This window comes from Numenius arquata, chromosome 12 (genome assembly GCF_964106895.1).
Source record: "Numenius arquata chromosome 12, bNumArq3.hap1.1, whole genome shotgun sequence".
In the NCBI taxonomy this organism is placed as follows: Eukaryota; Metazoa; Chordata; class Aves; order Charadriiformes; family Scolopacidae; genus Numenius; species Numenius arquata.
The window spans coordinates 44,735,046-44,751,104 of NC_133587.1; the positions used below are offsets into that span (position 1 = coordinate 44,735,046).

Here is a 16,059-nt window from a genome sequence, read left to right on the forward strand (position 1 = left end):
GGCGGGGGTCGTGGCTGTGGCTTGAGGCCGTGCTCGGGGCGCCGGGGGACCCCCACTCCCCGGCGCGTGTGGCTGCGCTGGTGCAGCAAGAACTGCTGCTTGTTGCGGAAGCTGAGGTCGCAGTCGTGGCACTCGTAGGGCCCTTCCTTGAGGTGGTTGCGCTGGTGGATCATGAAGTTGATCTTGAGCATGAAGCTCTTCCCGCACTCGGGGCAGATGTAGGGTCTCTCCCTCGTCCGGTTCCGCTGCTGGGCGATGGCCGGCTTCATCTCCCCGGAGTCTCTCTCGCAGGCGGGGGGTTTCCTCACCCGGGCGGCCGCCAGGCTCCTGGGCTGCGTTTTGGAGCTGCACTGTGCCTCGCAGCCCAGCCCGGCCTCGTGGCTGGGGAACGCCGGCGGCTCGGTCCTGCCCGAGAACATGGCGCACGGCTCCAGGGTGTCGGGGTCGTCCTCCTCCTCCTCTTCCTCCTCCGTCTTGATCACGATCCCGTCCTCTGGGGGGGGTGGGGTGGGGAGGGAAACCAGAACAGCATTAGGGTCACTGGGTGGGATGGGATGGGCTTTTATACACCTGGGGGTTGCTAAAGAAATATCTACATGGGCTTCTGCCGCTGATTGTCCCTGCTCTGCCTGGCCACGAGCTGGCTCTAGCCCGGAGCCCTGGGATGTGGCACGTCCCCTCGCATGGGCAAAGCGAACCCCGCACACCCCCAGACAGGGAGGACAGACAAACCGCCTCCCGGACAGGCTCCTTCGGAGGGTGCGGTGAGACCTGGCTGCCAAAAGGTTTTGCAATTTCACGATGCTGCGAGACAAGAGGGGAGGATAAAAGCACCACGGATTTGCGAGGACTCGAGCAGCCGAGTGATTTCAGAGCAGCTCCATCTGCTGTTGTTTCGCTGGGCTACAACAACGCTCCCCACACCCGGCACCGCTCGAAGGAAACACGGCATGGGGCTGCCAGGCTCCAGCTCCACTCCTGAGAAAACATGTCCAGCCTGGGACTGTCCTCTCCTTCGACCTCCACGTGACGGGGCACCGGGAGAGACCCCCCCCTCTCCTTCCCAGAAGCAACCGGTGGTGGGATGGACAGCTGCACGACAGGCTCCCCCCTTGCGTCACCCACGCCGGAGGTGACCCAGTGGTTTTGTTTGGCCAGACCAGCCCTACTGGCGACAGAGGAGGTAGGACATCGAGGAACGGCCCGTGGTGGATCCCTCGCACGTCACCCCACGCTGGACTTTGAGCCAGGCCTATGTACTTTTCTCGGAAGAGCAGCCAGGCTTTCCCTAGAAGAGGCAGCTGATGGGAGCAGGATGGATCAAAGCCCTGTCCCTCTCCCCTCCAGAGGAAGGGTCAGTGGGGAAAACCCCCATTCCCAGGTCCTCCTTCCCACCTCCTTGAAGCAAGGAAAACCCGGGGGCTATCACTGCTTGAGCACCAGCCGCCAACATCCGCACCCAGGTCAGAGGTTTCCCGCAGCTCCTGTTCATTCCCACCAGCTCCGCACGTTGGCAGAGGTGCTGGACAAGGATTGGATCCAACCCCACTGGTGGCTTGGCTGGTTTTCCTTGGAAAACCATGAGGAGACCACAGGACCCACGAGAGGAGACCACAGGACCCACCTCAAGAGCCCAAATCCATCTTTGAGAAGACCACAAGACTCAGGAGATGGAGTTGAGGAGGACCTCAAGAGCCCAACTCCATCTTTCTTGGTGTGCGTTACACCATCGCAAAGCCGTCAGAAGGCAGGGAACCCACCGCTCACAACAGTCCATCTCCCCGCTTTCCCATCTCCACCCTCAAAGCAGGTCTGGAGGACCTGGCCCATATCTGCCACCCAACCAGCAAACTTCTTCACATGAAGAACCAGTGCCATCTTCTTGTCTCTCCACTAAATAACCTTACCACACCTTTCCCTCCTGGCAGCTCCCACCCCACAGATCTCCAGCCACCCTTGTCCCCATCTCTGGACCTGCCCCGAGTGACCCTCAAGCTGGTTGATGTGTTCCTCCAGCAGAGTTGGAGAGTTCCTCCAGCAGCATGTTCCTCCAGCAGAGTCCTGAGAAGCTTACACCATTCCTCCACGACTAACACCAGGGCAGGAGTCCTCAACCAACATCCTGCCCTCTCCAACGGTGGGATTTTGGCAGTGGGGGCCCACTTGGGGCTGTCAGAAAATGCTGCCTGGGACACGTCTTCCCTTGTTCTTGTAAAACAAGGGCTTTTCCCACCCATGGAGGACTGAGCTGCTGCTTACTCCACTCTGGAGCAGGTCAGGTGCCCTCAGAGACCACGCTCTGATGTCCACCACGTGAGTGCTGCCTCCTCCTCTTGGCCTGAGGTCTCACCACAGCTGCTCTTGAGGTTTTCTGCAGCCAGAAACTCTCCTTCTGGTGCTGGTTCTGGGGGAATTTAACACTTCTCTTTCATCCAACCCTTTCACCGACCCACCACAGCCCCTCCTGAGTCCCCACAACGTGCCGCGGAGCTGTGCGCCGAGCGTCTCACCTGTGCAGCTCCCGTGGTGAACGATGACCCTCTGGATCTCGTTGAAGTCGGCTACGTATTCAGAGGAGTCACCCAGGCTGGTTCCCGGGAGGTCCCTCGGTGGGGAGACGGAGCCGTAGGGGCTCTCACAGGCTGCCTCCTCGTCCGGGCTCTGGAAGCTCCCCTCCGATTGCCCCGACATCCCATGCAGCTCAGGGTTTTCAGGACTGTCTTCAGGAAGGAGCTCCTCCGTTTTGATCACAACCCTTATACCAGCTGAAGCAAAGAGAGATTCCCACCCGCCATCATTCCCGGGAGCCAGGAGGAAGAAACCGTCAGCTCCGGATGCCGATCCCACAAGAGGGGTTTCGGTTGCTCGGCCACTTCTTCTCTCCCTTCAACCCCTGCCCTTCAGCCATCCCTGGGATCCTCCACAGGCACAGGGGTCCCTTCCAACCCAGACGATTCTCTGATTCTATGACCAGCAGAGGAGCTGGCACCGTCTCTTCCAGGACATCTCCTTATCAGCCTCCCTTAACTCAGAGCAGGAGTCTCTCTGGGACTCGGGGTCCCTGGTGCCCCAGCCCAGACCTGTCCTTGGAGAACCCCCTCCAGTACCCCAGGTCCCCACACGCAGGATGAGAACAGCCTTCCCTGCCCCAGGGGGATGCTCCAAGGATAAACCCAGGCACCAGGAGAGGCTGGAGAGGACTTTTGGAGGTGGACAGCTGACACCATCTCTTCTGGGACACCTCCTTATCAGCCCCCCTTATCTGAGAGCAGGAGTCACTCTGGGACTCGGGGTCCCCGGTGCCCCACTCCCAGCCCAGCCCTGCCCTTGTAGAACCCGCTCAATACCCCAGGTCCTCACACACAGGATGGGAACAGCCTTCCCTGCACCAGGGGGATGCCCCAAGGATAAACCCAAGCACCAGGAGAGGCTGGAGAGGACTTTTTTGGGGTGGATGGGTTGTGCTAATGGGACCTGATTCTCCTTTCCTGCCAGGCACCCCTCTGAGGACCTGCTCTGGACACAGACGTTTCCCTGGCTGATGGCCCCCAACTCACTGGGCTCCGCTTGCCCTGGTTTATCCGTTAAGCCGTACCTGGAGATCAAATCTCTCATCAGCAGCTCCTCTGAACCCAACCTACGGCTCACCTGCGGTGGCATCGGTAATGATCTCGCTCTCCTCCAAGTCCTGCTCATTCCTGACCCGCGATTCCTCCCCTTGCTCGATCTGAGACAAAACACCGGGTTTGGAAATTGCATAGTCTGTTGAGAGACAGAGGGATGGAGGGAAGGGATTACTGCACGGGGAATCCCAATATCGGCTTCCACCTCGCCCCAGCGCCCGGGGAGGGGACACGTCAAGACACTCGGGAACATCCACAAAAGATCTGCAGGTGGAAGAGCCTGGTGCTGAGCAGGGCAGGCTCCCTGGATGGCCAGAGGAGATTCCACACACAGAGGAACTACCTTGGAGCAAAAAACCCAACCCACATGTTGTTCTGGCAGGGTTTTAGAACTTCTCCGGCAAATTCCTGTCTCTCCCAAAGCCAAAAGCATTTCACCTCTGGTCCCGGCAGGGCCAGAAATTCTCCTGTGGCTTCAGGAGGAAATGCCCCAAAGGAGCGTAGGTCTGATGGCATCAGACAACTGTTCACTCTGCAAAAGTTTCCTCTAAAGGGAAAAGTTTCTTCTCAAGGTACCAGCATGGGCTGGTACCCGCTGCTGACCCAGAAGATGAAGGGAAACCCTTCCATCAGCCACAGGGAAGGTGCTGGCTTTTCACTGAGTAACTCTGGCTGGAAGGGGCCTCAGGAGGTCTCCAGCCCACCCACCCATGGGTGGCCCCCACCCAGCCAGGACAGCACTGTGCCCCAAACCCGGCCATTGCTGGAAGGATGCCCTCGCCAAGACTAGAAGCATCCTCCTGAGCTTTTAAATCTCCATTTAAAATGGGACATTTGGGTCTCCAGGGGATCCAAGAGGATGTCCAAGGAGGACTTGAAGGACGCCCATGCCTGCAGGGAGCCAGGAACCCCAGAGAACCTGCCCTTCACCAGGGCGAAGACACCCCAATATTTACCCAGGGAGATCAGCGACTCGTAGTTCCCCTTCATCACATTCTTGTACAGCTCCTTCTGCCACTCCTCCAGCTTCTCCCACTCCTTGTTGTTGAAATACACGGACACGTCGTCAAACGTCACCGGCACCTGCAACCACAAGCAGCACGGGGGGGCTCAGGTAGCCACATGGCTTCCCCGGGAGCCCAACGCCTTATCTCCGGCCACCGGCAGCGGCACCTCGCTCCCGCGGGGACACGGCCCGGCTTCAGCCATTCCACAGCCACCAACGGGTTGGTTTTTGTATTTAAAACAACTCCTGGACGGGTATTTCTATGAGATTAAAGGTCTCAGCCCAACGGCTGAATTCCCAGCGTCATTTCCTCAAACGAGCCCAAATTCCTCCTCTGATGGCATCAGACATCCCCCTTCACAGAGGAGACGGGGCTGGAGGGAGCGTAAAGGAGATAAAAATCGGGCAGCGGGGCCGGACCTCATCTCTATTGATGAGCTGACGTAAAAACCCAGCTTCAGTTACCCCAGAACTCCAGGGAAAACTCTCCCCGGGCCTGAAGGTGAGAATTTCTAAGGAGAAATTCAGGATGCGGGAGCCAGGCTGCTGCTCCCCGACTGCGCTAAGGGGGTGTCGGGGTGTGAACCTCCCCCCCCCCCCCTCCCAGCCCTCCCCAGCCACATTCCCTTTGCCGTGTCCCGCACGCTCCCACCTGCAAACTTTCTTTCAACGAGAGGGTGGCGAAGAATATCGGCGGCGGCTCCTTCCGATGATCGGCTGAGCCCGGCTGCGAGCGCAGGGAGCTCCTTCCCTCGAATCCCAGAGATTCCCCCTTCCCTGTGTCAGCCACTCCCCCCTGCACCCCCCCCGGGTCCCAAGCGGGTTCCGACCGCAGCGCCAAGGTGGGAAAAGAAACGGTGAGTGAAAAAAAGAACCACCAAATCTGCTGGGTTTCTCCCAAATGGTGGTAAAAAAAATAAATTAAAATTAAAGGAGTAGATGGCTCCTGGGTGAAGCGGAGCTGAAACCTCCGGCCTGAGCGTGGGTGGACATTCCATACGGGGGGGGACACACCGGGAAGTATCGAGGGGCAGGTCCGGGTCCTGAGCCGTCCCCGCTCACCCACCACCTCTCCCCCCCCCCCACCCCGGTCCACAAGTGTTTGGGGAGCATTTTGGGCACAGAGACCCCCCGCTCCCCCAACCCCAGGACACCGTTACCTTGGGGACCTCCCCCTTCCTGCCGGGTGGCAGCCGCAGGATCCAGAAGTTCCTGTTCTTCAGCAGGTTCTCCATGTTCTCCAGGCGCCGCTGGAGCAGCCCGTACTCCTGGATGAGGGTGCCCAGCGCCGCGCACTTGCTCTCCAGCTGGTTCCCCAGCTCCGCCGCCGTCTTCTCGCAGTCGATCAGCTTCTTCTCCGCCATCCCCGTCCGCCCTTCCAGGTCCAGCAGGCGGGTGGAATGGGAGTCCACCTTCCTCTCCACCGCCTGCACGGCCGCCACCACCGTCAGGGACAGCTCGGCCGTCTGCGTCTCCCGCTCCGAGGTACGCTCGGGGCCGGCCGCCGGCCGCCGGGGCGAGGGGCAGCGGGGCTGCAGCACCGGCTCCTGCGGGGAGAGGGGTGGGTGTCACGGCGGGGGGGACGGGGGACACCCCCGGGGCGATGGGGACCCGGGGTGGCGGCGGGGACTCGCATCCCCATGTCCCCGAAGAGCGCTGACCCCGCTAAGCCGCTTACGGTGGCGGCCCCGGGTCCCACGGGACGGGAGGTGACGCTGGGGGGGGGGGGGTGGGGTGGGGGGGTGACACGGGACAGCCGAGCCCCGTTGCCATGGGCACGGCGAGGGGACACCCGGGGCGCTGTCAGGGGCCGGGCGGTGACAAGGGGGAGGGTGGCCTGTCACCGGGGGGTGGTTGGCGAGCCGGGGGGGGGGCTGCCGAAGCCGCTCCCCGATCCGCAGGGCCCGGCCGCCGGCACGGGCAGGCCCGGGCCCTCGACGGCAGCTCGGGCGCCGCCGCCGGCGGAGGCCCGGCCCGTGCTCGCCGCGCCCCCGGGGGCCGCCCGTCCCTGCCCGTCCCGTCTCGTCCCCCCCGGGGGTGCGGCGGCCCCGTACGCTGACAGTCCCCCTCCCTTCCGCCGCCCTCCCCGCCGCGGCCCCGACGGCGCGGCCCGCCCCGACGTGCGGCCCGCGGGGCGCCGGGCCGGGCCGGACCCGCGGCGGGGAGGGAAGGGGGGGTGAGGGTGGGGGGCCTTACCTGAGCGGGAGCCCCCTCGGCCATGGCCCTTTGTTCCCTGCCCGGGGCCCCGGGGGCCGCGGCCGGGGAGGATCCAGCGCCCGTTCGCTCCTTCACCTCCGCCCGCCGCCGGGCATCGGGCTGGGCCCGGGGCGGCGCGGCGCGGCGGGGGCGGCGGCGGGGCGGGGGCGGCGGCGGCGGGGCGGGGCGCGGCCCGACCCCACCGGGGGGAAAGCGGCGGCGGGGGTGCGGGGTGTGTGTGCGTGGGGGGTGTGTGTGTGTGTGTGTGTGTGCGTGCGTGTGTGTGGCGGCGGCGGCGGCGGCGGCGGCGGCGGGGGGGGGGGGGCGGAGCGGGCGGCGAGAGACCGAGCGCGGCTGCGGGTCCCGGCTCCGCCGCTCCGCGCTCCGGCCCCGCCGCTGCCCCGCCGAGCCGGCAGGGGGCGGCCCGCCCGCCGCCGCCGCGCGCCAGCCGCCCCGGGGGCCGCGCCGGGCGGGGCCGAGCGGGGACGGAGCCGCCGCCGCAGCGCCCCCTGTCGCACCGACGGCATCACCGCCCCGCCAGCCGGCACCGTCGGGGCCCCCCCCCCCCCCCGCGGCATCCCCCCCACACCGCCCCCTTAACCGGGAACCGGGGGGAATGGGGAGGGGCTGGGGGAACTGGGGGGGCTGGGGGGGACTGGGGAGTGTCTGGGGGGACTGGGGGAACTGGAGGGGCTGGGGGGGACTGGGAGGAACTGGGGGGACTGGGGGAACTGGAGGGGCTGGGGGGGACTGGGAGGAACTGGAGGGAACTGGGGGGACTGAGGGGAACTGGAGGGGCTGGGGGGGACTGGGGAGTGTCTGGGGGAAACTGGGGGGGCTGGGGGGGACTGAGTGACTGGGAGGAACTGGAGGGAACTGGGGGGACTGGGGGAACTGGAAGGGCTCGGGGGGACTGGGGGAACTGGAAGGGCTGGGGGGGACTGAGCAGTGTCTGGGGGAAACTGGGGGGGACTGGGGGAACTGGAGGGGCTGGGGGGGACTGAGGAGTGACTGTGAGGAACTGGAGGGAACTGGGGGGACTGGGGGAACTGGAAGGGCTCGGGGGGACTGGGGGAACTGGGGGAACTGGAGGGGCTGGGGGGGACTGAGCAGTGTCTGGGGGAAACTGGGGGGGACTGGGGGAACTGGAGGAGCTGGGGGGGGACTGAGGAGTGACTGTGAGGAACTGGAGGGAACTGGGGGAACTGGCGGGGCTGGGAGGGACTGGGGAGTGTCTGGGGGAAACTGGGGGGGACTGGAGGGGCTGGGGGGGACTGAGGAGTGACTGGGAGGAACTGGAGGGAACTGGGGGAACTGGGGGGGACTGGGAGGAACTGGGGGGACTGGGGGAACTGGAGGGGCTGGGGGGACTGGGGAGTGTCTGGGGGAAACTGGGGGGGACTGGGAGAACTGGAGGGGCTGGGGGGGACTGGGAGGAACTGGAGGGAACTGGGGGAACTGGAGGGGCTGGGGGGACTGGGGAGTGTCTGGGGGAAACTGGGGGGGACTGGGGGAACTGGAGGGAACTGGGGGGACTGGGGGAACTGGAAGGGCTCGGGGGGACTGGGGGAACTGGAGGGGCTGGGGGGGACTGAGGAGTGACTGGGAGGAACTGGAGGGAACTGGGGGAACTGGCGGGGCTGGGAGGGACTGGGGAGTGTCTGGGGGAAACTGGGGGGGACTGGAGGGGCTGGGGGGGACTGAGGAGTGTCTGGGGGAAACTGGGGGGGACTGGAGGGGCTGGGGGGGACTGAGGAGGGGCTGGGAGGAACTGGAGGGAACTGGGGGAACTGGAGGGGCTGGGGGGACTGGGGAGTGTCTGGGGGAAACTTAGGGGGACTGGGGGAACTGGAGGGGCTGGAGGGGACTGGGGGGGACTGGGGGAACTGGGGGGGCTGGGGGAACTAGGGGGGACTGGAGAGCGACTGGGAGGAACTGGAGGGAACTGGGGGGACTGGGAAGGGGTGGGAGAACTGGAGGGGCTTGGGGGGACTAGGGAGTGTCTGGGGGAAACTGGGGGGGTCCGGGGGAACTGGAGGGGCTGGAGGGAACTGGGGGAACTAGGGGGGACTGGGGAGTCTCTGGGGAAAACTAGGGGTAACTGGAGGGAACTGGGGGGAGCTAGGGGGGGCTGGAGGGACGATTGGGGGGAACTGGAGGGGTTGGGGGGGACTAGGGGGGACTGGGGGTAACTGGAGGGAACTGGGGGGGACTGGGGGAACTGGAGGGAACTGTGGGTAACTAGAGGGGACTCGGGAGTGTCTGGGGGAAACTGGGGGGAAGTGGAACTGGGGGCGGGACTGGGAGAACTGGAGAGGCTGGGGGAACTGGGGGGACAACTGGGGGGACTGGGGAGAGACAGAGAACTGGAGGGGCTGGCGGTAACTGGAGGGGACTGGGGAGTGTCTAGGGGAAAGTGGGGGAACTGGAGAGGGTGGGGGGAGCTAGGGGCGACTGGAGGGGCTGGGGGAAACTGGGGGTAACTGGAGGGAACTGGGAGTGACTAGAGGGGACTGGGAAATGTCTGGGGGAAACTGGGGGAACTAGAGGGGACTGGGGAGTGTCTGGGGGAAACTGGGTGGGACTGGGGGAGCTGAAGAGGCTGAGGGAGTGAGGGGGGACTGGAGAGGGGCTGGGGGGAACTAGGGAGGACTGGGGGGACACCGGGGGGGACTGGGGAGGGACAGGGAGCTGGAGGGGCTGGGGGAACTGGAGGGGACTGGGGGAACTGGAGGGGCTGGGGCCACTGGGGGGAACTGGGGTTAACTGGGGGGGACTGGAGAGGGACTAGCGGGAACCGGGAAGGGGCTGGGGAGGAACCGGGGGGAACTGGGGAGGGGCTGAGGGAACTGGAGAGGGACTGGGGGTAACTGGAGGGGCTGGGGGGACTGAGGAGAGACTGGGGGGAACTGGGGAGGGGCTGAAGGTGACTGGGGGGAACTGGGGAAAGACTAGGGGAAACTGGGGAGAGTCTGGGGGAAACTGGAGGGGCTTGGGGCGACTGGGGGGAACGGGAGGAGACGGGGAAGGGTTGAGCGGGGGGGGGGGGGGAGGTGATGGAACGGGGAGGGGCTGCGGGGAACTGGGGTGGCCCCCGGGGTAACTGGGCCGACAGGGAGGACTGGGAAGAGACTGGGGGGAACCGGGGCTGTTGTCGGGGTAACTGCTCGGACGGGGAGGGCTGAGGGGTGCCCCGGGGGGGTGTCCCCCGGCCGCACCGTCGGGCGCCGCCATTGCCGGGGAGGGGGGGGGGGGGGGCGGAGCTGGCGCGGGCGCCCCCTGGCGGCCCCCCCCGACACCATCCCCCCCCCTCCCCTAGCGCCCGGCGGCCTCGCGCCCCGCGGGCCTTGAAATGGCGGCCGAGGACGGTGTCGCCATGGAAACCGACGGGCATCCCCCCCATGCCGCCCCCCCACCGGGCCGAACCCCCCCCCCCCCCGAAACCACGGGCACCGGGAGGGGAGGAGTCCGGGGGGGCGGCACTGCCCGCCGGAACGGACCGTCCCCTCCTGTTCCATCCCCATCCCATCCCCATCCCATCATACCCCCATCCCATCCCTATCCCCTCCCCGTCCCCATCCCATCCCATTCCCGTCCCCCATCCCATCATATCCCCATCCCATCCCCATCCCATTCCCGTCCCCATCCCATCATATCCCCATCCCATCCCCGTCCCCCATCCCATCCCCATCCCATCCCTGTCCCCATCCCATCACATCCCCATCCCATCCCCATCACATCCCATTCCCGTCCCCATCCCCGTCCACCATCCCCATCCCCGTCTCCATCCCATCCCATCCCTTTCCCCATCACATCCCCATCCCATCCCCATCCCATTCCCGTCCCCCATCCCATCCCCATCCCATCCCTGTCCCCATCCCATCACATCCCCATCCCATCCCCATCACATCCCATTCCCGTCCCCATCCCCGTCCCCCATCCCCATCCCATCCCATCCCATCCCTTTCCCCATCACATCCCCATCCCATCCCCATCCCATTCCCGTCCCCATCCCATCGCAATCCCCGTCCCCCATCCCCATCCCTGTCTCCATCCCATCCCATCCCTTTCCCCATCCCATCCCCATCCACATCTCCATCCTGTCCATCCCCATCCCCATCCTATCTCCATTCCCATCCCCACCCCATCCCATCCCATTCCCATCCCACCCCAGCAGGCCCCCCTGGGTGGCAGGACCCCCCTGGCACATGGCCTCCCCCCCCGCCCCCGGTCATGACCTCAGGGACCCCCTGCACGGGGTGACAATGGGGGGAAGTTGGTGACACCACACACAGGGAAGGGCAGGAAACCCTTTGGATTGCGGAAAAAGGGAGGGGAAGAGGGGGGACACGGGGACGAGGCCACATCCCGTCACCGCCGTGATGCCAGAAAGGGGGGGGGGGGAGTCCCCACAAGCACAGGGGTGCGACAGCAGGCGGGGACCCAAATTAGGGACCCCCGGTGGGGGTGACACCCACGGGGGAGGGGACACGGGAGCAGCTCTGGGATGGGGGGTGTCACCGTCCCAGTGCTCATAGATCCTGGTGAAACTGGGGAGACTGGGATCCAGGGCCAGCTACTGGGATGTGTGGAGATGTGTATCCACGTGAGTGTATTTATCACCTGCGTTTATTTCCCACTAGAGGCATCGGCATCAGCCGGAGCGGGATCGGGATGCGGCCCCTGGTGCTGTTCCTGTGAGGCCGGAGTTGTATCCACATATGTATGTATTTATCCTGCCCCGTCACCCCTTTGCCCCCCTCCCGTCAGCCCCCCAGGGCCACCCGGTTGAGCCCTGCCAGCCCCATGTCCCCAGGGCCACCCGGTTGAGCCCTGCCAGCCCCCCAGGGCCACCTGGGCCAGCCCCATGTCCCCAAGACCACCCGGACCAGCCCTGCCAGCCCCCCAGGGCCACCCGGGCCAGTTCCACAGCCCCAGGGCCACCCGATTGAGCCCTGCCAGCCCCCCAGGGCCACCCAGTTGAGCCCTACAAGCCCCTCAGGGTCACCCAGGCCAGCCCCATGTCCCCAGGGCCACCTGGCTGAGCCCTACCAGCCCCCCAGGGCCACCTGGGCCAGCTCCATGTCCCCAGGGCCACCCAGTTGAGCCCTGCCAGCCCCCCAGGGCTACCTGGGCCAGCCCCATATCCCCAAGACCACCCGGACCAGCCCTGCCAGCCCCCCAGGGCCACCCGGGCCAGTCCCACAGCCCCAGGGCCACCCAGTTCAGCCCTGCCAGGCCCCCAGGGTCACCTGGGCCAGCTCCATGTCCCCAGGGCCACCCAGTTGAGCCCTGCCAGCCCCCCAGGGCCACCCAGGCCAGCCCCATGTCCCCAGGGCCACCTGGTTGAGCCCTGCCAGCCCTCTAGGGCCACCTGGGCCAGCTCCATGTCCCCAGGGCCACCCAGTTCAGTCTTACCAGCCCCCCAGGGCCACCTGGTTGAGCCCTGCCAGCCCCCCAGGGCCACCCGGGCCAGCCCCATGTCCCCAGGGCCACCTGGTTGAGCCCTGCCAGCCGCCCAGGGCCACCTGGGCCAGCCCCATATCCCCAAGACCACCTGGACCAGCCCTGCCAGCCCCCCAGGGCCACCCCGTTGAACCCCGCCAGCCGTCACTGCCGTCCCCGGGACGCAGGGAGACAAAAGGCCGCGCTGCCCTTGTGGGGCCAGGACCTGGCAGCAAGAGTTTTTATTTGGCAGCCCCGGTACAAAGAGCTCGGCTACGTGTGAAGCGAGGAAGCGGCGAGTCAAATCCTCCCGGGGGCAACGGGCACCAAACGAGCCCGGCCCCGTCCGCTGGGTCACCGTGGGGCCGGGCCACCCTCTCCTGGGTGACACAGGAGAGGCGAATGCACACCGGGACCCTCGGCAGAGCACACCGGGACCCTTCTCGCCCGCAGTCGGTGCCGGGGGGCGAGTCCACCACGTCCCAGCTTCTCCCAGCACGGGACTGTCCCGGATTTACCCCACAGCGGAGCCCGGCAACCCCTGGGCGGTCGCTGCAGCTCTATTTCGGAACGTGACATTATTCTCCCATAAAACCCACGTTTCTCCAGCCGCAGCGGAGAAAAAGCATAAAAACACGAATCCCCACGGCCGGACACCGGCTGAGCAGCCTCGTTTGCCGGACCCGGCTCCCCGGCACGGACTTGAGCAGAGCCCGCTGGGTTTGTGGGCTTCACCAGTTCTGCAAATTACCTGGAAAAGGCTAATTAACCACCAGGCGGGTGCGTCACAGCGGGGAGAGGGGGGGACGAGCAAGGACGAAAGAGGGCGAAGGGGAGCGGGGCTGCCATCACTCACCCGACACGGGCTTTTCGGAATGGAAAACACTGTATTGACGGACTTTACAAAAAAAAAAAAATATATATATAATAATATAATAATTATTACAAAACACGATCACGAACCAGCAGCCGACGATAAAAACACAGCGGAAGAGACACCACTTAAAACAGCCACCTCAGGAACAACACCGATTAGCGCCGAGAAGTCAATCCAATATTTACACAGACGGCTGAAAAAACCTCCGGTCAGTTATCTCAGACATTTAAAGTGTTTTAGATCAACTGGTGGAATATAGTGCCACACGTTTCCTTGTAGTATAATAATAATAATAATTAATAATTAATAATAATAATATAATACTACTTCTAGATTAACTAAAAACCAAACAGCTCTTTACAGGGGTTAGGAGAAGTTGCTTTCACTCGTCTGACTTACCTGAGTGTGAGACCGAACCCAGTTAAAAAAAAATGATAATAAAATCGCCTTCATTGACAGGAGTTGGTGTGACGGACCAGCGGCTCCGTTCCCTCGGGCCACAGGGAAAACCACGGCCCGACTGGTGCCAGTAACGTCCTTCCAAGGAATAAAGACGCGTCCTCCTCGGGTGAGCGACCCGACCGCGTCTCCACGCGCTGCCCTTCCCCGACTCCTCCTGCTCCAATGTCCTCAGCCCTTTCCTTTTCCTCCTGCACCTACTTTTTCTCACCTCGCTCTTCGCTGCTCTCTCTCCTCTCTGCTTTTTCTTTTTGCCTTCCATAAATCCTGCGCCGTGCCCCTAAACCACACGGCCTCGCCTCAATCTTCCCTTCATCCCAGCCCCGGCCTCGCGGCACCGAGGAGGGGGTTTTGCCGTCGGAAGGTGCGGCAACGCGAGGGGATTATCCGGGAATGGCACCTTCCTCCCTTCCCTCCCTCGTGCTTCCAGCCTCCTCGTCGGGTGAAAGGAGTTGGGGGAAAACAAAAAAGAAAAGCGAAAGCTCGTCACTCCTGAATATGCACAAAGATTGGTGGGGAAATGCCTGCTAAATACGGCCCCCCCCCGCCCCCGCCCCCTGGAGAATCGCTGGGGATTACTCTCTACAGGCAAAATCCAAACCTGCGTAGGGGGGACGATGAGTACAAGGCCCTACGCCGCTCCGTAGAAGTCTCACGTCACCCCGCGGGGGTCGAAGAGGTGGCCTGGGCCGTCCCACCAAGAGTTTTTGTTTTGTTTGTTTGTTGTTTTGTTGGTTTTTGTTTGTTTTTTTTTTTTTTTAAGAGGAAATTTCCTTTGATGCTTCAACAAAGCGGGGCTTCGTAGCATGACCGCGTGGGATTAGCTTGCCATGACACGAGTTCACCTCCCGTCGCGCTGCACGTCCAACCTGCTCGACCCTCACCGTCGCCGCCAGCCCTTTCCGTCCCCCCCGGCCTTTCCCCCCTCATCACGCCCCCGGGGGGCAGCGCTACTGCTTAGTTTCTTTTTTCACGCAGAAATGGCCGGTTTGAGTTGCCGACTCCAGGTTGTGCTGCGACTCCTCCATGGGCCGGGGGTTGCGGGAGTGGATTTTCTGGTGGCAATTGAGCGACTCCTTGTAGCGGAAGTGCTTGCCGCAGACGGGACACTGGTAAGGGGTCTCTCCGGTGTGGACCCGCCAGTGTTTGAGGAGGTGGTCCCGTCGGATGAAGCTCTTCCCGCACTCGGTGCACTGGTAGGGCCTCTCGCCGGTGTGGATGCGCTGGTGGCGGATGGCTTTGGAGAGGTCTCGGAAGTCCTTCCCGCAGTAGGTGCAGGTCAGGGGCCCGTCACCTTTCCCCGTGTGGAGCTTCTGGTGGAGGATAAGGCTGACCTCCAGGCTGAAGCTCTCCTTGCACTGGGAGCAGGTGTAGGGTCTCTCCACCATGTTGTTCACCTGCCTGACGAAGCCGTACTTGAAAGCGGAGCTTTTCTCCCCGTCGGGGCGCTTGGAGCCCGGTTTGGAGCGAGAGGACCCTTGGCCTTTCGCAGAGCTGCTTTTGGATTTCTGCCTGAAGCTTTCTGCGTGCTCCAGGGAAGTGCAGGCCTCCTCGCTGGCGTGCGCTTTCTGATGGGCGGCGAAGAGCTCCTTGTCCAGGAAGCTCTCCCCACACTCGCAGCAGATGTAGGGCCCCTCTACCGCCGCCACGTCCTCGGGAACGTCCTTCTTGGCCAAGTCTCTCCCGCGGCGAGAGGAACGCCTCAGCCCGTTGCCCGTGGGGGTTCTCTGCTGCGAGGTGGATCCGCTCCGGCTCTTGCCGCTTGGCTTCATCTCTTCCTCTGGGCTGGAGAAAACCTCTTCCCACTTGCCTGCCAAAGAGCCAGGAAGCTCCAGGCTTTCGGGACCTTCCTCATCACACTGCTGTTCATCTGGCGGAGCAGAGACAGTCATGTCATTTCTCTGAGAAAAGAAACTGCCTCGTTAATTTTAGACTGCAGTTCTCTGGGGTCTCTGCTTTGCGCGCTCAAGAGACTCTACAGGACGGCAAGTCCCGTCTGGGAGCTGCACACGCAGTACTGGGGTATCAACAAAGCCAGGGTAATTTGACTTAGAATCACAGGATCATTGAGGTTGGAAAAGGCCTTTCAGATCATCCAGTCCAACCATCAGCCCAGCACTGCCAAGACCCACCACTGACCCATGTCCCTCAGCACCACGTCTGCCCGGCTTTTCAATCCCTCCAGGGATGGTGACTTCACCACTGCCCTGGGCAGCCTCTTCCAATCCCTTCAACCCTTTCCAGGAAGGAATTTTTCCCAATATCCATCCTGAACCTCCCCTGGTGCAACTTGAGGCCATTTCCTCTTGTCCCATCGCCTGTTCCTTGGGAGAAGAGACCGACCCCCCCTGGCTACACCCTCCTTTCAGGGAGTTGTAGAGAGCGAGAAGGTCTCCCCTCAGCCTCCTTTTCTCCAGGCTGAACGCCCCCAGCTCCCTCAGCCGCTCCTCACA

At 63.7% G+C, this 16,059-nt stretch overlaps 1 protein-coding gene across 1 annotated transcript in view; it reads right to left on the minus strand.

The window, feature by feature from the left end:
* LOC141471233 (uncharacterized) overlaps positions 1-16,059 on the minus strand; it is a 38,061-nt gene that overhangs the window by 604 nt on the left and 21,398 nt on the right. Inside the window, exons 7-8 of the mRNA XM_074157656.1 lie at positions 14,653-14,985; positions 51-236 (exon numbers count right to left, since the gene is read on the minus strand). Coding sequence (XP_074013757.1) covers positions 51-236; positions 14,653-14,985 — 519 coding nt within the window. The remainder of the gene's footprint in view (positions 1-50; positions 237-14,652; positions 14,986-16,059) is intronic.